Source organism: Physella acuta, unplaced genomic scaffold (genome assembly GCF_028476545.2).
Source record: "Physella acuta isolate Inbredline_101_S28 unplaced genomic scaffold, ASM2847654v3 ptg001622l, whole genome shotgun sequence".
Classification (NCBI taxonomy): Eukaryota; Metazoa; Mollusca; class Gastropoda; family Physidae; genus Physella; species Physella acuta.
In genome coordinates, this window is record NW_026733136.1 from 35,849 (window position 1) to 57,938 (window position 22,090).

Here is a 22,090-nt window from a genome sequence, read left to right on the forward strand (position 1 = left end):
CATTCCTTTGTTGAATACTACAATGCTTTGTCGCGTAGAATAACTATACTTTAACGCTTCATCTCTTAAAACGACTATGCTTTAATGCTACATTGCCTAGATGAGCTATAAGCCTACGTTAATCCTTTGCCTCTAAATATAACTATACTTGGGTGCTTCATCTCTCAGTACAACTAAACTTCAATGTTTCATCTCTTAGAAGAGCTTTAGGCCCACTAATGCTTCATCACTCAGTACGACTATACTTTAATGCTTCATCTCTTAATATTAAAAAATATCGAACTTTCCCCTGGTATACCTGTGTACAGAGATGATCCGAGATTACTACTGGTAATTCCCGTATCCAGCCGGCTCTAAATGGGTTAGAGGACGACGCTAAGACTGGTGCCGAATGCCGTTAAATAAACTGATACATGTAGCGAAGAAATTGAGCCGTATTTATTTTTACCTGCACTCTAACACCACAGCAGCCGTTAATTCTATCAGGGGTAGATCCTTACCTTTGTCGAGGTACCCGCGGTGTACGAGATGAGCAGGGCGGGGCGGTTACCCACGGGAGCGTGGGGTGGTGGGGTGGGGTGTATAAACCCACCTACGTCATCAAATAGATTCACCTTTCATGTTTCTAAATATACTCTAAAGAACTACATTAGCATGTCGTAGCAAATCGGTTTTTAAAAATATAAAAAAATAAAAACATTCTAGGCGCCTTACCTTTTTTTTTTAAAAAAAAATACTTTTCAACTTCAGTGTGCGCATGTCTGGGAATACTCTTCCGAGAAGAAGGGGGGAAAAAACTACCTTAAGTCTTTGATAGATACAAGAGGTTGCTGCTTTCAAATCTTTAGAACTTGATGCTAGTGTTTAGGCTGGGAGACTGTGCTGTTGAAATTCGGGATGTGAAGCAGTGAGGAGTTGGTAGTGAGAGCTGGAGATTGTTAGTAGGAGCCGGTTCTGGAGCTGGAACTTTAGTGTTGTGAATGTGTTAGTTGTACGGAACTATGCGTCTTCTTGGTTTTTTAGTTATACTTTTAGTTATATTTTTTGTTATACTTTTAGTTTCATTACGTTTTGTGTTTCCGAATGTAAGACTCAGTGCATTTGTTATTAGTTCGGAACCTATGCGTCTTGTTTTTTTGTTGTTTTACTTTTAGTTATACTTTTTGTTTCATTACGTTTTGTGTTTCCAAGTGTAAGACTCATAACATTTGTTAATAGTACGAAACATATGCGTCTTGTTGTTATACTTTTAGTTAGAACATTTAGTGATACAGATCGAAACATCGTTTCGTTTCGTGTTGTGTTTCTGAACATCTTTTAAGTTTAAGACTCAGACGGCTACATTGTTAGTTGTTCGGCCCAGTACACATTTTTATTTGTGCGGCTCTTTGCAATCTTTAGTTGTACAGATCCCTGCAATTTTTAATGTAACGGCTTCATGCAATAATAAATAGTACGGATCATTGCTGTATTTAGTTGTATGTTCGTTGCAACTTATAATTGTACTTGGTTCACTTTTTAATTGTACGGCTTCGTAAGCGATTTCGTTATAAAGTGTTACTGGATCTCTTAGTTAAACTATGTGGCTCTGTTAACATTTCGTGTAGGATGCTACATGTAGTGTATAAGTTCTGTGACTGTTTCAATTTTCATTTATGCGGCTCCGTTTTTCAAATTTACAGTGCATTCTCATATTGGATCGGTTTTGTTGGTTTTATTTTGGTTTTATTAGTACTATATTATCATTTGTGGCAACATATTATGCCACAAAAGTTTATAATTGTTTATCAAATTGTATATTATCTTCCCTCATACAGGATGCTTCTTTGAGTATTCTATTAAACATTTTTTTTAAAAACAGAATCTAATATGAAATAAAGAGATTGATTTTTTCCTTTTCAAAATAATACTTTTCTGCCAAATTTATTATTTTTCAACAAAATTTTACCAAAGTTGAATTGAAATATTGTTTATGAAACTTTCAAAAGCGATTCGGTTGATGTTTTCATAATTAACAAAGAATCCGCTAATTGATTGTCAGTGTTATTTTAATGAATACGTAAGAAAATTTGGTTACTTCTTGGGGATTAGCCGGATTAAGCACCAGTTTATTATTTGAGGTTTCTTTCAAGTTTCCTAACGTGTCCTTGTGCTATGAAATCTGCTCTGGCAATCATGTCCATTTTTTTGGGATGTACTCGCGGCGTAAGTTACACGATGTGTTCAATTGTGTGTGCTCAATTTGGTGTGTTTAATCTAACGAGTGTTCGCTAATCAGAGCGTGTGTTTAATCTAACGAGTTTTCGCTCATCCGTGTGTGTTTAAAATCAATTTTCTTTCATACTAAAGCGTGTTTAAAATCAATTTTCTTGCATACTAAACTGTGTTTAAAATCAATTTTCTTTCATACTAAAGAGTGTTTAAAATCAATTTCTTGCATACTAAACTGTGTTTAAAATCAATTTTCTTGCATACTAAACTGTGTTTAAAATCAATTTTCTTTCATACTAAAGCGTGTTTAAAATCAATTTTCTTTCATACTAAAACGTGTTTAAAATCAATTTTCTTTCATACTAAACTGTGTTTAAAATCAATTTTCTTTCATACTAAACTGTGTTTAAAATCAATTTCCTTTAATACTAAAGCGTGTTTAAAATCAATTTTCTTTCATACTAAAACGTGTTTCAAATCAATTTTCTTTAATACTAAAGCGTGTTTAAAATCAATTTTCTTTTATACTAAAGCGTGTTTAAAATAAATTTTCTTTTTTACTAAACTGTGTTTAAAATCAATTTTCTTTTATACTAAACTATGTTTATAATAAATTTTCTTTCATACTAAAGCGTGTTTAAAATCAATTTTCTTTCATACTAAAGCGTGTTTAAAATCAATTTTCTTTTATACTAAACTGTTTAAAATCAATTTTCTTTTATACTAAACTGTGTTTAAAATCAATTTTCTTTTAAACTAAAACGTGTTTAACTTTTAAGTATACTAAAGTACGAATAACCTTCATTAAAGTGAGCTTAATCTAACTTTCGTGTTTTCTATCTATCACTTATACTGAGGTGTGTTTAATCTAACTTGTGTTTATCCAAAAGTGTGTTATATCTAATATGTATTTCCTAATAAAGTATTTCCTTAATCTAACTTTCGTGTTTTCTAAAGTGTATTCCATCTATCACTTATACTGAGGTGTGTTTAATCTAACTTGTGTTTATCCAAAAGTGTGTTATATCTAATATGTATTTCCTAAAAAAGTGTGTATCCAAGGTGTTCTTACGTGTTAAATATCAGAAAATTATTTGACTCATCAAACCCTCGGTGTAAGATTGTTAACAAACTTTTTCTTATTATTCTAAGTATTAAATACATCTCAAAGTGTTACCTTTACGAATCTAACGGTTTATGGGGCAAGTGAAGTAGAGCTCACCTGTTTCTGTGATTTCAGCATATGAAGAGATAGTGTGGTCGGCACTATGCCCAGCTGGCTTTACTTTCCCCAATGTTGTTAGGAACCCCTCATAGCTGGATGATCTCAGGGAAGTTCTGCTGATTGGAACCCGGAACCCATTCTTTCGTATTAGTTGTCTAGCGCTCTATCGCTAGGCCACGCCGCCTTCAAATTGTATACAAACATTTTTAAGCCTCTAATGAACTTTGCAGAAAGATTATCTCTTTTCCTTTTCAGAACAAACGTTTACCTGTACTAGCTTAAATAATGATTTGTAAAACTGGTTTAAATTGTTTTTGTTAATTAATTAATAAATTGTTTTAGGTTAGAAAATTTAGACAAAGATCGAATTAAGAACAATAAAGAAGTTTCGTTGCAACACTTTTCTGTATAAAATTAAAAAATGTTTACACGAAAGCAACATGTATTGTGTTACTTCATTACTGGAATGTAGACAAAACTTAAATGTGTGGTCTAATCGTCAAAACAAACTCACTCATCTATGTAGTTTAATTCGTTAAATTCGTTCCAAAAAAAATGAGGGTTTCATTTTATTTTTTGCTTTGAAGCTGTGTATGTATAATTTTCTATCGGTAAATACATTTATTTTAAATTTGACGTCCTAAGTCGCTTAATTGGCTGTGTACGAAGTTGTATTTGTTTTTAATTGTGATAAAAACTCTTTAAACAGAAATACATCAGTGTGAACAGTGTAAAATGTACGTGTATGTACGTTTATTTTCTGCTAATTTTATTAGTCTTGAATTTTTTATAACGAATGAAATGAAGGGCCTCTGTGAATTCGTATGAGAAATGTAGGTGGTGTTGCAGTTGTCGCCGTTATATTAGTAGTCGTGAGTTCGAATCCCGGCCTTTAGTTCGAGACTGTTTTATTTTTGTTGTATAGCTCCGAGACTTTCAGGCATGACGGGAACTAGAAATAGGGCAGACTTTTTTGGGCATGCATAATTGGGAAGATTTCTTTGGCATAATGAATTAGAAAGGTTGTTTTAGGCATTCTGAATTGCGCAGGTTATTTAGGGCATACCAAATTAGGAAGATTGTTTTCAGCATACTGAATTAGGAAGATTGTTTTGGGCATACTGAATTAGGAAGATTGTTTTGGGCATACTGAATTAGGAAGATTTTTTGGGCATACTGAATTAGGAAGATTGTTTTGGGCATACTGAATTAGGAAGATTGTTTTGGGCATACTGAATTAGGAAGATTGTTTTAGGCATACTGAATTAGGAAGATTGTTTTGGGCATTCATAATTAGTAATTATGTTTTCGGCATACTGAATCAGGAAAATTGTTTTAGACATATTGAATTAGAAAATTAGAAAAACAGTTTTAGGCATTCATATTTTGAGCATAGTGGATTAAGCATTTTGGTTTGGACATACTGAATTCGGGCATACACGATTAGGAAGATTGTTTTAATCATACAATAACGATAGGAGTATTTTTGAGATAATGAATTGCAAATTATAATGAGAAATTTTTTAGCATACTTTTTGCTTTAGCAAAGTGCTTGCTGGAGTTAGATCTATTTGCTTATAGCTAGTAAAAACATCATTCACTCAACTCGCGACATCGCTTTACAATAACACAATTAGACTCAATCCGTCTAGGTAAGTGAAAAATGGGTACCCGCGAACACTTAATTCACAGACACGAAAATAGCACCCCGGAGACCAAGGCTGTGTTGAGAGCAATTACCATCGAGCACACTTGCTGGCTTGTTACTAGGTTTGGCCGGGCGTCAAGTGTGTCATGACCTACTAACTGTATCTTAAAATATAACGGTTTACTTTTTTTTTTGCCTAAAGTATACTGAAGTATTAGTTACGTTTTTGGAGCTCCTCAGAAATCGCATCCATCCTTATAGAAAGAAAAAAAAAGAAACGCCGAATACATTTTGTTCTAGATCATGAACGGGAATGATGAGTAGACTAAATAATATTTGAAATAATCTTAAAATTTTGTTTTCAACATTTAACAATTGGCGATTTAGAAAAAGCTTAAAAAAAGGTTATGGTCATATACTTGCCCACTCGCATCAGCTATGTAACATGTATGTATGGATTTCCATACAGCTTTTATTCCCAAAATACCTTATAACTTTTTTTAAAAATGTTATTAAATAAAACCTTTCACAACGCTTGGCTATGAGATAAATTGATATCTTGGCTCTCAAATGATCACTGATTAAATCTGTTGCGAAAATCTCATCCCTAATTTTGTTTTTAATATCAAGTCTCAGCTCCTGGCTTTCAGCTCTCAATAAAGGAATAGTGCATTCATTACATTTTACGCAGTAATTTGTTGGTACACTGTGGTGGAAGTCCTCTTATACCACGACCCCATAAAGAGTTCTACGCCAGGATCCCACCAAGTAATTTATACCACGACCCCACCAGGTTCTGTACACGACGACCCCCATCAAGTACCGTAAACGACGACCTCACCACGTCCCCACAAGTACAGTATACGACGAACTACCAAGTACGGTGAGCCACGACCCCACTCAACACTACATAAAATGACATACATGAAACAGCAGTTGCTTACACCACATAACTCGTAACTATTCATATAATCTAAATAATAGCGTCATTCTCTTTTTATTGTTGGTAGAACTGCAGGTTTTTGTGTACCTACTTTTCTAGTTTCCTATGTGCATAATTAGCACCTATTGGCTTGGTGACTTCCTGTATAAACACACCTTTTAAATGCTAGAAAACTAATCCATTTAACGCGTGTTAATTAATTGATCGTTGATTAGCTTCTGCGAAAATCTCAGCCCTTATTTTGTTTTTAATATCTGGGTTAATTTTATCTTATTTTAGTTTTTTTTTTTTTTTTTTTTTAGTTTTAAATTGTTTTTACCGCGTACTTTTGAGTACTATGAATTGTAATATATTAGAGTGATATGAGATGATTTGTGTACTCTGTCAGCCAAAATCATGTATTCTATAGAATGCCTGGGTATTTTATTAAAGGGCGGGCTGTTATGTCCAAACTTAACTTCGCCTATCGAAGCAACCAGAGTTTCTTCCAGGCATCTCTTGGAAGGGGGGGGGGGGTTGGGCTCTCTGCCACCCCCCCCCCCCCGAATAAAGTTTAACGCCCCCCCCCCCCCCCCCGAACGAGATGGATGTTATATAGTAAACATACACTTTTACTAGTGTCCGCCCCCCCCCCCCCCGAACAATGTTGACACCCCCCCCCCCCCGGAGAAAAATGTCTGGAAGGAACACGGGACGCAACTTTCTCTATCACGGCCAGATATTCTAGAGTTCTACAACACGTCATGTGACTTAGAATTTTTTGTTTTATTTCATAAACAAAGCAATAACGTTGTTGATAATACTTACCATATAAATCTAGGGCGGGAGATCGTATGTAAAAGTCATCACAACACTCAAAGTGTTGTTTGGGATTCGCACCTGAATCGCAATTTACCCCCGGAGATAGTACAATACCCTCCTCTTTCAGTATTCGTTTTTTTTTTCTTATGAATTGTCTGAAATAGAAGCAATTACTTGAAGAATTTTGGTTTCGTGAATACCGCGTTTCAAGAGAGTTTGTGTTGTATGGAGTAGAAGCTGATGTGTGATTTATTTAGCATGAAAAAATCTTGGAGCGTTGGATTTAATGGAATACACCTAGCGGATGCTACTAAAGAAAATTTGTTTCTATTCAGAAAGCTTCTACCATAGGTCGGTGGGTGTTTATTTAGGCAGGTGTTAGAATGCTTTTAGAACAGGTAGACGGTTTATCTTTTACCGATAGTGTTCGTCTGTTGTTTTTTTTTACAAATCATTCTAATATTTTGTTTTTTTAGAAAATAATTCTATTTATTCGAGCTCTAGACAATCAAGTTTTAATTATCAAGTTTAAAAACGTATAAAGATAGAAAATCAAAGCTTTTAGACCGTGGAATTATTTCTCATTGACATATATATATATATATATATATATATATATATATATATATATATATATATATATATATATATATATGATAGGCGGGTGTGAATAAACTTGTTGCTTTAAAAGTCGTAATTGTAAAATGTTTAATTAAAACCTTTGCTGATTACGAAGATAATTGCACTTGAAAATATTTTAATTTTGTCATGTTAGATATATCAATACCAAACACACCTGTTATAGAAGGCGAGGCTTTCTGAGGCTGTTTATACACTTTCCCTAACGTGAGTCAGGTACCTATAAGATCCTACACTGCACAGATCTAGAACATGTCAATTCAGTTTACCAACATTGGCTACACACTTTGGTCATACTCTCTCAAGTCTTTAACCTAACTGATTTTGTACTGTTGATTATCTTGAATAACTCGCATTTCTAACACTAACCATGTGCAGTGTCTCTAATAGTAAGTGCTGATGAAGACAAAGTATCTGAACTTCCCTTCTTATTTCTCAGCATGTGTTGCGATACGTCCAATCTTTGTGTCATCTACACAGGGATAACTCAGCATGTTATTGTACTGATGCTTGACCCACTAACATTAGTGATTCTTCTATTGTAGCGCACCTATACTGTTATAGTACACAGTGCTAATGTAATATACATGTGTCTGTTCTTATGAGTATAGTAGTGATATGGTGAAAAATATTTATAGCACAGACAATAATGATAGAATAGATATAACTAATATGAAACCAAAGATGACACCTTTTTGGACTTGCCGGCCAATGTGGCAGATGAAGTAGAGTTCACCTGTTTCATTGCACTCGTGGCAAGTCTTTACTTCTCAAGGCGACCACCAAAGCTTGGGTGAACTACGAAACGTGCTTTGGATTTGAGATGGGTATCCGAACTCCTGTCTACCGGGTTTACAGTTGTGCACTCTAACATCTAACAATGCGCACCATCGGAGCTGGGTAAAATTAAAATGTCATACAATCTAGAAACCAGATTTACACCAAGATTCGAACTCAAGCACTACGGTGTAGCGACAGGGCTCTCTACCCCTAGACCATACAGATTAATTACAAGCCTTTGTATTTAATTAATTACAGATTGAGATGCTGACACCAAAATAAAATGGCAAGGTTCGAACTCAGGTACTACGGTGTAGTGAAAGCGCTCTCTACCCCTTGACCATACAGATTAATTACCGGACTTTGTATTTAATTAATTACAGATTGAGATGCTGACACCAAAATAAAATGGCAAGGCTCGAACTCAGGTACTACGGTGTAGTGAAAGCGCTCTCTACCCCTTGACCATACAGATTAATTACCGGACTTTGTATTTAATTAATTACAGATTGAGATGCTGACACCAAAATAAAATGGCAAGGTTCGAACTCAGGTACTACGGTGTAGTGAAAGCGCTCTCTACCCCTTGACCATACAGATTAATTACCGGACTTTGTATTTAATTAATTACAGATTGAGATGCTGACGCCAAAACAAAATGGCTACGCCGACGCTGAAGATGGAGAGAGCGACGAGGAAAAGATGAAGCACACAGCCTCCATCAAGGGCATGTGGAAGAAAGCCTTCAAGTCTCTCAAGTCAAACGACAAACAGACATGGCTGGTGGGTACTCACAGTTTTATATCTTGTCACATCTTAATAATTGTGTTGTCACATTTTTATATCTAGTCACATTTCTATATCTAGTTACATTTTTATATCTAGTCACAGTTTTATATCTAGTCACATGTTTATATCTGTCTTGTCACATTTTTATATCTAGTCACATTTTTATATCTAGTCACATTTTTATATCTAGTCACAGGTTTATATCTGTCTTGTCACATTTTTATATCTAGTCACAGTTTTATATCTAGTCACAATTTTATATCTAGTCACAGGTTTATATCTGTCTTGTCACATTTTTATATCTAGTCACATTTTTATATCTAGTCACATTTTTATATCTAGTCATATTTATATCTAGTCACAGTTGTATATCTGTGTTGTCACATTTTTATATCTATCACTTTTTTTATATCTAGTCACATCTTTACATCTGCCTCGTCACATATTTATATCAGGTCACACATTTTTTTATATCTGTCTTGTCACATTTTTATATCTGCCTCATCACATTTTTTTATATCACATTTTAATATCTAGTCACATTTTTATATCAGACTCGTAAATTTTTTTTATTTATTTAATTATTTATTATCTTATTTGACCTCAAAGTAGTCCTCCAAATAATTAGTCTTAAAATTATTCTGAATATCGAAACCATTACCGACATTTTTTTTTTGCCTCAGACATGTAATTATAGGGTCAGTTTGCCTTGCCATTTTTGATTTAGTGTAACATTTTTCATCATTGACTTGTGTGGACTGATACATAATTGTCCACCTATAGGTCAGCGACAACTTAAGAAAGAATTTGACCTATGCAAGTAGTTTCCTAATACATTACTCTCTAAAACTGCATATTGACACTGTCTACATAACTCTCTAATATTGCATATTGACACTGTCTACATAACTCTCTAATATTGCATATTGACACTGTCTACATTACTCTCTAAAACTGCATATTGACACTGTCTACATTACTCTCTAATATTGAATATTGACACTGTCTACAGTCCAAAAAAGGCAGCCTGATCAAACGAAAAGATTCAGAGGTACCCCACGATGAGGAGCCAGAGGAAGTCGGTAAGTTGGATCAGAAAAGATTCTTGTACATTTTCATTTTATTTTACATAGTTCGTAGAATAGCATAGTGAATTAAATGAACACCACTAAATACGGTTTTACATCCGATATATATATATATATATATATATATATATATATATATATATATATATATATATATATATATATATATATATATATATATATATATATATGAATATATATATGAATATATATATAAATGAATATATATATATATATATATATATATATATATATATATATATATATATATATGAATATATATGAATATATATACATATGAATATACATATATATACATATGAATATACATATATATACATATATATACATATATATACATATATATACACATATATACATATATATACATATATATATACATATATACATATATACATATATATATATATATATATATATATATATATATATATATATATATATATATATATATATATATATATATATATATATATATATATATATACAATGATTGCTACACTGCATACAATAAAACTCCCCTTCCGAAAGAAATCGACCCCGTCTACAGTTTACTAAAGTGTGCCGCCGACCCCCCCCCCCCCCCCGCCCTAACAACATCGTCCCATCGTGTACTCACTACTACACTCTCTGTGTCCCCAGCCAAAGAAATCGACCCCGTCTACAGTTTACTAAAATGTGCCGCCGACCTGCCCAAAGTCCCCAAGACGCCCAAGGACGCCCAGTGTTGCAGTCACGTGGCTGGGAAGGGCGACAGCAGTGGGAGCACGTCCAAGGCCTCCAGCCCCTCCTCCTCAGGTTGGTGCCGATATTGATACTCATCGATCGCTGTTTTGATCCGTGGTTTGATGTTTTTACATCACGTGATGATTTGTGTTTTTTATTGTTCTAGAACGCTTTGTATAGTATATAAATATAGATATATTTACCATTGCAAAGTTTTTAAAAGACTTTAAATAATGGTGATTTAAGTTGTTATAAATCCATTAATTGGTAATTTATTTTAACAGAAAAATAACAATTGTTTCTCAAATTTGTAAATTTTATTTTCCTACTTGAGAAATTTTATTTTTTTTTCTGTCCATTATAACATTAAAATATGAGTGTCATAAGACACATTTGTAATTATTTACGTAAATGAAAAATTAATATTTAACATAAAAAAATTTTTTTAATTTTAAATAAGCACCAGCTATGGTGAGAATCTTTAGCAAAATGGCAATACTTTACCACACTTAACACAATCGTTTATTAGTAAATTTTATATCATATATTTTGCTTGGTACGTGAAATTACAATTGTAATAATTACAATATGTTTGCAAATGTATACCCATGTATTATTGTATGTATCGGAGTCAGTTATGTGTAACCACAATGGAAGTACATTTATTTTATATTTTTATAGATTTAAAATACAATCAGTTTTAATATTTTCATTTTTTTATTTTTGAGATTTAATCAACATTTTGCTGGTTTTTGTTTTCAAATATTAAATGTTTTTGTTTTTTATAATCAGAAGTTATGTTATTCTATTTAATTGATAGATTAATTAATTAGTTAATTACGTAAGTTCAAGGTTTTATTTACAATGTAATTCCACTGTGGTTACGCAAATCTAAACTTTGTATGCTTTATGTGCATTGTCCACTCCACGCTATTTTATGCACAATGTTGGAAGGAATAGCACACTACAACGGGAGGTTACTGCAATATTTTTTTAAACAAATAATAAATTAATATACCAAAATCGAAATGGAAATTATTGTTTTTTTAATGCGTGATTATTAAAATTAATGACCTATTTATAGAATTATTTTTAAATGTGTAAGAACCTCCCAAATTTTTGTGCGGTTTTTTTTTTTTCACTCTCTTTTTCACCAAATCTCTCTCTCTCTCTCTCTCTCTCTCTCTCTCTCTCTCTCTCTCTCTCTCTCTCTCTCTCTCTCTTTCTCCGTCTGATATTTTTTACAATTTGCTGAGGTTTTCACCCAACTGTGTAATGTTTGAGATCAATCCATCCCACCCCTCCCCCACCCAACGTCTGCAGTGTTTGAAATCAACCCCTTTTCAAGCCACGCCAAATTACAACAGCACTTGGTTGTTACACGATATAGATTGCTGTTTCCATTTCGAATATTTCAAGAGAAATTGAGATTTATAAATAGAGTGCGGTCGGCTGTGTGTGGTGAAATTATGAAAGAAATCGACAGAGTCCTGAGATTATACATTGGTTGTTCGGTATTCAACATCCGTCTTTTCTCTTTTCACATGGACAGAGGCCTCTTGCCACATTCAATTTTTAGCACTCAACATTGAGAATTCTAACATTCAGCTGGCTTGGGAAATTTTGTCGTATTCAAGTTTGGCTCCAACTTTCAACATCCAAATTTCCATATCATAGTTTCTTCCAGCCTCCCCCCCCCCCCCAGCGAGATAAAATTGATATAGAAAACATACTTAAACAGTGTCACCCCCCCCCCGAAAATTGTAGTCCACCCACCCCCTGAAAATATCAAGTGCCTCCTCTTTCCCCCCCCCCCCCCCCCACCCTCCGGAGAAAAGTCTGGAAGAAACACTGCAACCGACTTTAAGACGTGAAGAAGGAAGTACAATGGAAAGTCAACTCACGGTGGTATAACCTGCCATTTACCTACCTACCTACCTACCTGCCATTTACCTACCTACCTACCTACCTGCCATTTACCTACCTGCCTACCTGCCTGTGGTTGTTACACAACAAACCTACCATTGACCCCATACATTAAGGTTTCCCGTCTAGCGCTGGGTTCGGCACCCACAGTCGCCCCCGTCCCTTCACATTACACTCCCTCCCCCCACCCGCGCTAGCATCTTGTAAAAATGTAATCTACCAAAAAGTATCACAGACTGACATTAGTTAGATTTTATTTTTTTACTTATGATTTTATTTCGACCTTAGTAACATCTGAGATGTAGGTTAGTTTTAATGCTAAAATTAGTTTGCAAAGTAAACAGCGCTGCTTGCAACACTTTGATGGGAACTGCAAATAAGCGATTTGTCCCTAAACTTGTGCTTGAAATCTTAATCCTACTAGATCCTAGCTTGATTATTGAATAACTCATTGTTTGTTTTTCTTTAAAAAAAAAGATTTGTTTACTAATTTTATTTAAAGTTATAGTTTTTGTCCTAGTTTACTAAGGAAGTAGGTGTGAAACTGAAGCCCATAAGGCCAGAGGCGTAGCGACCCTTCCCGGCGCCCGGGGACAAACTTTCGATTTGCCCCCCCCTCAAACTTTCGATTTGCATCCCCCCCCCCCTCGAACTTTCAATTTGCACCCCCCCCCCCCCCTTCGAACGTTCGATTTGCACCCTCCCCCCCCCCCCCTCAAACTTTCGATTTGCACACCTCCTTCGAACTTTTGATTTGCACACACCCCCTCAAACTTTCAATTTGTTTTTCAAACCCATTTTGGCGCCCCCCCCCCCACAATGTCGGCGCCCGGGAACATGTGCCCCCCCCCCTTCCCCTCGCTACGCCTCTGCATAAGGCAAAGTCGAACGATAGACCCACGGATGACCGGAAAGCTAAAGTTCTTGGTCGAAATTAAGAGCTCAAAAGCAATAACTCTTAGCCTGAGTTAGTGGTGTCTAGATATGCCTGGTTAAAGTTAGTTTCTCAACATAATCTCAATGCATCCGCCCAATCCTTTCGTTGAGGACAATGATACAATCATCGAACCAAACACGTAGTTACTCCACATTTTTGTCCCTTTATGTACCGATATAATTTGATAGTACCAGAATTTTAGTTACACTACAGACAAAAACAATCAATTAGCAATTTAAATAGTCTTTTTCGCGTCAATTATACTGTTTTAAAATCCATAAATCTTTGAAAAATAGCCTTGGCAGCAAATAAAATATTAAATGCTGCCAACAATTATTTTTTGTGCTCGATTTACGTGAATGCTTGCAGGTGCGTTAACAAATATTAAATGAATTAAATAAGGGTTTTTAGAAACCAATGAAGGGTTTAACACCAAATTAATGCGTAAACAAAGTGCTACGTTAACATGCCAAATAAATACGTTAACACACCAAATTAATACGTAAACACACCAAATTAATACGTAAACACACCAAATTAATACGTTAACACGCCAAATTAATACGTTAACACACCAAATTAATACGTAAACACACCAAATTAATACATTAACACACCAAATTAATACGTTGACACTAACCCTAACGATACGTTCATGAACCCAGAACCAACCTTGATCCAGCATGAAGATGTGGGTCTCTAACACTTAACATTTGTACTGTAGAGGATCATACAAAACATTTCATGCCTGAGTTTTTTTCTTTTGTTGACATAATGTAGTTCACTGTCGTCTTGTGAAATTTTTTTGGTTAGATTTTTGTTTTGTGTCCCCTCAGGCGTTGGTCATCCTCTTGCACTGCCATTGCAACAGCAGCAGCATCACCACCACCACCACCACCACTCCAGCCAGTATAGTATAGAATCCATTTCCGGTGGAGGCAGCGGCGCCGGGCCGCGGGCCACCTCGCCCACCATCACGAACCGAGAGCTCATGCACCACATCGTCGACGAGAGCCTGGGCTCCGAGTTCCGCACCTTCTACAAGCTGACCTGTCCGGTCAAGAAACACTGGAACGACGGACACCCCAAAAAACATTCACCCAACGCCAGTTTTGACCACTATTGAAACGCCCCATTTTTAAAAAAAATTTAAAAAAAAAACCCTATTCCCGTCCAAAGTTTTATTTTATTTTGTTTTGGGTGATTCCGCATTTTGTATCAAGAATACTTGAGCGGAAGTTGGGAATAACGGGCCCTTGATCGAGGATGTTGTATCTCGACCCCCACCCCCACCATCCAGTTGCCATGGCAACGGCGGCAACATTGTCTGCCGCAACCTGATAGGCCTGACGAGTTTCAAGTCGAGGCTGACCTTTTACGTGACCTGTAAGAGCAGGTCACCACAGTAAGGGTGAAAACGCCCAGCAGTGTAAAACTATGCATATATATATATATATATATATATATATATATATATATATATATATATATATATATATATATATATATAATGCATGCTGAAATGAATGTTCTTTCCTTTTTCCTTTCCAATAGATGGTTTTTGTGCTATTATATAATGTATAAATGTAGTAGATTTGTATTTTATTGTAAATTTTTATAGTGTTCAGGTTTGTTGTATAAAGAAAAACTTTTTTCAACTTTTTATCTCTTAGCTTGAATCATCTTGTTCCCATTTACCATTTGTCGTTGTTTTTTTTTCTTACCTTTAGACATTGTGAAATCTTTGTTGATAAAACGTCTAAGTATTGGCTTTATAAATGGGAAATAAGCCAAGTTAACCGAGATATTTTCTTTGTTCTAATTTAACATTAGAAATTTCATGATTGTATCCCTTTACTGTTTTACAACGAATATTTCCCCCTTTAAAAAAAAAATACAAAATTTGTTGGTCGTAAATAATTGCATCGTTACATTTTATTAAGTTTTTAAAATGCAATTTTCATATCTGTGATATATCTGCCTTTAATCATGTCATTTACTTGCAAGTTTTAAAATGTTTTACTTTCCTTACGTGTGTTTATGTACCCGCCTTTAAAAAAAAAATATTGTATGCGAATCACTTTAACAATCATCTCCTAAATTTATATGCATAGCGTTACTTAATTTTTATCTGAAACAAAACAATAAAAAATTGTTTGAAGATTTACATTTTCAATATCAGCAATTATTTTTAAAGCTTCAAAATCAGCATTACATTTTTTTGTGAATAAAACTTCATGTTTGATGTTGTTTACATTTAAAGTTTTTTTTAAAAAAAACATAGCCTCACTTGCAGATTTCTGACTACAAAAACTGTTGTTGTTTTAGTTTTATTTACATCACACAATCAAGTTTTACATTCAAGAATAAAAAAAAACAATTTTCATCCACTAACCTTTTTACATACTTCAAGTGTGATATTAAGATAAGCTGCGTGTTTATTCTTTGAATAAACTGATATTTAGTAGTGGAACTGTGGATACACATGATTAGAATTGTAATTTAAAGTCAAAATTAGATAAATATATAAGAAAAAAAAATTCCGATATGACAAAAAGTGAATACTCATCTTTATAAATCATCGAAATAAATTAGAAAACTTTCTTTTAAAGTCTTCGGATAATTTTATTTTAAACTTTTTCTCGATTATTTTATCACAGAAAAGCAATGAGGGTCGGGGTCGCTACGCTATGTACATTTCCTTAGTCTCCATGTTTTCTTTGATTTTTTTTTTTTGTTATTTTAAGAGGATTCAACGTTTAGTGGCACATTGCAAAAGATTTTTTTTATAAAATATCAAAGGCTTGAATTTTACTGCCGTACTTTACTGTCTTTTAATATGAGTATGTATAGCTATTTTAACTTGCTTTATAAAATTAAGATAAGCTTTAAATATATTCTTCGAAAAGTTTTAAAGAACATTGATTTATTTTTTTCCGTGATGAAATTTTTTTTTAGAAAAACCACAACTAGTAATAATGATGATAAAATTAGGCTTGGGCTTATCTTGAAAATGGAAAATGTATTTACGGTTATCTCTATGGTATGCGTGGCTCTAGTGGTAAAAACATGCTACATCAGCGCATCCCTGTTGTGTTATTCTCCAGTTTTGTAAAAATCGATGCATTTTGAATTTTTTTTTTTAAAGTTAACTTTTTTCTTCATTCGTATTATACAAAATCATAGGATAGAGCTTCTTTTTTAAAGGGTGCTCCCAAATGCCAACACTCTTTTAAACATGTCACGTTTACATAGATCTAACTCAATTGAAAGTTTTACATTTTTTTTTTAAATTGTAAGTATCTTTTTAAAAAGTTATTGCTTTTTGCATAAACATATTTTCTTTAAAGTGTCTTTTTTATTTGTTTTTTTTTAATAAGACAGTTGCATATAATAATAATTTGTTTAAAATATTTACGGCTTCTAAAATAGCTTCCGTGGGTTGGACTGAAATAGATGCCATCTATTTTTAGATTAGCATCTATTTATAACTTGTAACGTAGACTTCGCCTATCAAGTTTTAAAAATAACGCAAAAGTTGTAGGGTAAAGTTAGTAATGAAAATTAGCTAATTAGGATAAACTCACGATAATAATCCCGTCTGATTGCCTAAATTTCAGCTTCGATTCCGGTTCTACATTTTTTTTATAAAAACCACCATCTGTAAATGTTATGATAATCCTTTATTTCTCGCCTTTTAAATATTTGTGCTTGTTTCGTATGGCTTTTTTTTAATTTCTATATTAATTAACTTTTTGTAAAAACCAAATGTTCACATATTCAAATTTTTTAACAACCACATTATAAAGAAGTCCCATATATCTTAATTTAACATTATTGTGCACCATACAATATAAATGGGATGTGATCGTGGGAGGGGGGGGGGGGGTGAAACTACTTGGCAATATGCCAAAATGTAAAAGAAAAGGAGGGAGTAATGTGATGAGCCATATATTTTTTTTTTAATTAGCATTCATGAAAAACATAATAAATGTTAGGATTATTTATATTTTAGGATGAGGGGTGATGGAACTGTATAATGTGATATTGGACTGGGAAGGGTGGGAATAGATATGTACAACGAAGTTGTGCCATGTCATTTGTGCACGGCCCCCAAACGCATTAGGTTATCACATGTTGAGTACATCACAAGTTTACCGTTTTAAAAAACTCGCATCACACATTTTAAAAGAAATGACCATCAAGGTCGTTTTACTTTTTAAACGTATGTAAGTCTTTAAATCACAGATATGATATTTCTTACCAGCTGAAATTAAAGAAAAAGGGAATTCAAATTTAACTAAAAAAAGAAATCAATATATATATATATATATATATATATATATATATATATATATATATATATATATATATATATATATATATGGAGAATGTATTTCTACTAATACTATTTCAACCTTTTCTGATCCTTTTTAGAATCTTGTTTCTCTCGTTATATTTTATTGGTAATGAAAGTATGGCTGTGTAAAACGGGTTAATAATTTGAATCATTGATAACAATAAAGATTTGCATATATAAAATTGAGTTATTTACTTCTTTTACTTATTTTCGCTAACGTGAGATTTCAAACTAAATAAGTGTTGATTTGATATTTCGCTGGCTTTCCCAAATGTCTTGCTGAAATTTACCTGTTCGTTTTGTGTGAATATTGTGTTTGTCTAATTCTATTGTGTTATTCTAGCTAAGCTTACGGTCTAGTAAGTCGAGCGTTGTTTTATTCTAGCTAAGCTTACGGTCTAGTAAGTCGAGCGTTGTTGTGATTTCGGTGTTGTTAGCCTGAAGTTTTAAATGTTTTTTTTTCTATTGTTTATTCAAGATTTACAAGATGTTTCTTCTGTTTATCGTCATTCTATTTTTAGAATTCCCTTTCTAATGTTTACCTTTAGTGTTAAATAAATAGTTAAAAATCAATAAATCAGTGGTCAAACTGTAAAGATGACAAGGTTACCTGAAACAGTGGGGTGGTTAGCATTTATATCGTCTGGTTTATGTCATCAAATCAAGTGTTAAGTGCATAATTTTAGATCTCAGACAACGTCCACTCTCTCTTCGGATTGAAAGTTGTCATCGACTAGTATTATATAATTAGCAACTACATTTTAGCATGATACACAATATTTATGAAATCCGAAATGAGTCTCGTAAAAACAGGCCCTTTAGGGCATGCCTGTTTAGCTCTATGGTCCATCCTGCACCGTAGCCAAGAATTCTGAAGACTGGATTGCATGATACAATCACAATAGTAAATATGTTAATTGGTAAACAAAAAAGTCTCATATATATAAAGGACTCATAATATAAATATGTATAAATATGAGTTGTTACACATTATTTAATTTTGTTTTTCGATCTTCTTCCACGCACATTATATTAAATTATTAATTTCGGCATCAAATATGTTTTAATGTCAATGACATAAAACACCAATGACAAGTGTTTATGGCCATGGGCGCCCTACCAGATGTATTTTACGAGCTAGAAACATGTTACAAAGAATCCCCCCTCCCCCAATCCGCTTGTAGTCCGCCATTAACTCACCTCCAGGTAAAAAAAAAAAAACCATTCTGTTGACACACCTGTTAATCACAGTCTCACGACACCAAAACCTGGACAACAAGGCAACAATATGATGACAGAAAACTTAAAGGGATAAAACTATAACATGTATTTTAGCTGGGTTATAGCATTATAAACATTTTAACACAGTAGAAGTTTTATTTTTTTTTTTTATTTTTATAACTCTTGCATTTTGTTGTAACGTCATACTTTGACGTCACGACCTATATTTTTATTTTATTTTGTTTTCGATCATCACTAACATTATTTTCTCCACCCCTCTCCTATCTATCCACCCATCCACCCTCCCACCCACCTCATTATAACGCCTCCATCAACATCAACACCGTCTTAATTCAAACATTCTGACCATTTCTATTACACACTAACCTAATCCGGGATTATACTAACCTTAACACCACCTAACTACACATCATCCGTTTCTTGAACTCCCCCCCCCCTCATTGACGACACTACATACGTCAATTACCAAAATGTCTTCGTCCCTTCTTTTACACCCCACTCCCACCCCCTTTTTTTTCTCATTCTGTACAACTTGGTCTTTTCTTTATTTTCACCTTCTTTCTCCGTATTATATCTGGTATCCATTATCGATACTCTAATACAAAAACTTCTTTCGAACCACCTCTTTCCCCTCATGTCAATATATTATTTCCCTACACACACATGCATACACCCCACCCTTACCAAAACCACTCGACTTGCATTCGACCGTTCTTCGTCGCTGCCCCTCTATCGTCTACTATCTTTCTTTCGAACCCCTACCCTCTACATTATTCTTCTACACTCTTCTTGTCTCCAACCCCACCCCGTCAACCACTCTATACCATATCCACCACCCCATACTTTATACACCACCCTGTACCCTGCCCACCTCCCTATACCCTGCCCACTTCCTTGACCACCACCCCATTCCTTATCCACAACACTAAATCCTATCCACCACCCTATCCACCAACCTATCCACCAACCTATCCACCAACCTATCCACCACTCTATCCACCAACCTATCCACCACCCTATCCACGACCCTATCCACCAACCTATCCACCACCCTATCCACCAACCTATCCACCACCCTATCCACCACTCTATCCACCAACCTATCCACCACTCTATCCACCAACCTATCCACCACTCTATCCACCAACCTATCCACCACCCTATCCACCACTCTATCCACCACCCTATCCACCACCCAATCCACCACCCTATCCACCACCCTATCCACCACTCTATCCACCACCCTATCCACCACCCAATCCACCACCCTATCCACCACCCTATCCACCACTCTATCCACCAACCTATCCACCACTCTATCCACCAACCTATCCACCACTCTATCCACCAACCTATCCACCACCCTATCCACCACTCTATCCACCACCCTATCCACCACCCTATCCACCACCATATCCACCACCCTATCCACCAACCTATCCACCACCCTATCCACCAACCTATCCAACACCCTATCCATCAACCTATCCACCACCCTATCCACCACCCTATCCACCACCCTATCCACCACTCTATCCACCACTCTATCCACCACTCTATCCACCACCATATCCACCAACCTATCCACCCATCTATCCACTACTCTATCCACCACCATATCCACCACCCTATCCACCGACCTATCCACCCATCTATCCACCACCATATCCACCACCCTATCCACCAACCTATCCACCCATCTATCCACCAACCTATCCACCACCCTGCCCACCACCCTATCCACCACCCCATACCCTGACCCCACCCACAGCCTCCCACAGTCCCAAGACCAGAAGAAAAAAGCTGAACGCCCGGATGAAAAGTTTCTCCCTGGACACGCCGGACCCGCCCAAACAGCTGCTGGGGATAGACGAGACGACCAAGAAGAAGAGTTCCTCGTTCACAAACAACTGTTTTGGTGAGTGGGAATTTGGTGGGTCATAGTTTGATTGGTGGTTATTTGGTGGGTTATATATTTTGGTAGGTGGTAAATTGGTGTGCTCTATTTCGATAGGTGGTAAATTAGTGGGTTATAGTTTGGTAGGTTGTAATTTGGTGGGTTCTATTTTGGTAGGTGGTAAATTGGTGGGTTCTATTTTAGTAGGTGGTAATTTGGTGGGTAATATTTTGGTAGGTGGTAATTTGGTGGGTTGTGTTTTTGGTAGGTGGTATATTGGTAGGTCATAGATCCGTAAGTGGTAATTTGGTGGGTTATATTTTGATGGGTGGTAATTTTGAATTATATTACTTGCAATAGGGCGGTAATTTTGTGGGTAGCTTTTTGCTAACTGATATTTTGGTTGGAGATAAATTGATGATTGGTAATTTTGGGAGGTAATGTGCTTGGTGGTATTTGGTTGATAGGTTAGAATTAACATTAAGGTGGAATGGGTCAGGTGGTAAATTAGTGTGGTGTTGGGTAATTATGTGGAGAGGTATGGGAGATTAAGATGGTAGGTTAACGGATTCGTTAATAGATTTTTTGCAAAGACTAAAATAAAGTACAAGTATACGATTTTTTTAAAATATATTTTCACAGGTAAGAAAATATGATCCTGACTGATACAGAGGCGTAGCGACCCTTCCCGGCGCCCGGGAACAAACTTTCAATTTGGCGCCCCCATCGGGAGCAAATTTTCCCCCCTCAAACTTTCGATTTGCCCCCCCCCCCCCAAACTATTTATAATGCAAAAATGCAGCTAAAATAACATTTTTATTTGTTTTTCCAACCCAATTTGGCGCCACCTAAGGTCG

General features: G+C 35.0%; 1 protein-coding gene across 2 annotated transcripts in view; it reads left to right on the forward strand.

Annotated features, from left to right (window-relative positions):
* Nucleotides 1-828: 828 nt before the first annotated feature.
* LOC131929375 (SH3 and cysteine-rich domain-containing protein 2) overlaps nucleotides 829-22,090 on the forward strand; it is a 28,667-nt gene continuing 7,405 nt past the window's right edge. Inside the window, exons 1-6 of one of the 2 annotated variants that reach the window (XM_059285528.1) lie at nucleotides 829-991; nucleotides 1,818-2,205; nucleotides 8,881-9,030; nucleotides 10,049-10,118; nucleotides 10,788-10,943; nucleotides 21,108-21,254. In XM_059285528.1, coding sequence (XP_059141511.1) covers nucleotides 2,155-2,205; nucleotides 8,881-9,030; nucleotides 10,049-10,118; nucleotides 10,788-10,943; nucleotides 21,108-21,254 — 574 coding nt within the window. In that variant the 5' untranslated portion in view covers nucleotides 829-991; nucleotides 1,818-2,154. Of the gene's footprint in view, nucleotides 992-1,817; nucleotides 2,206-7,132; nucleotides 7,180-8,880; nucleotides 9,031-10,048; nucleotides 10,119-10,787; nucleotides 10,944-21,107; nucleotides 21,255-22,090 lie in introns of those variants that run through there. The other variant, XM_059285529.1, reaches the window with a different exon arrangement.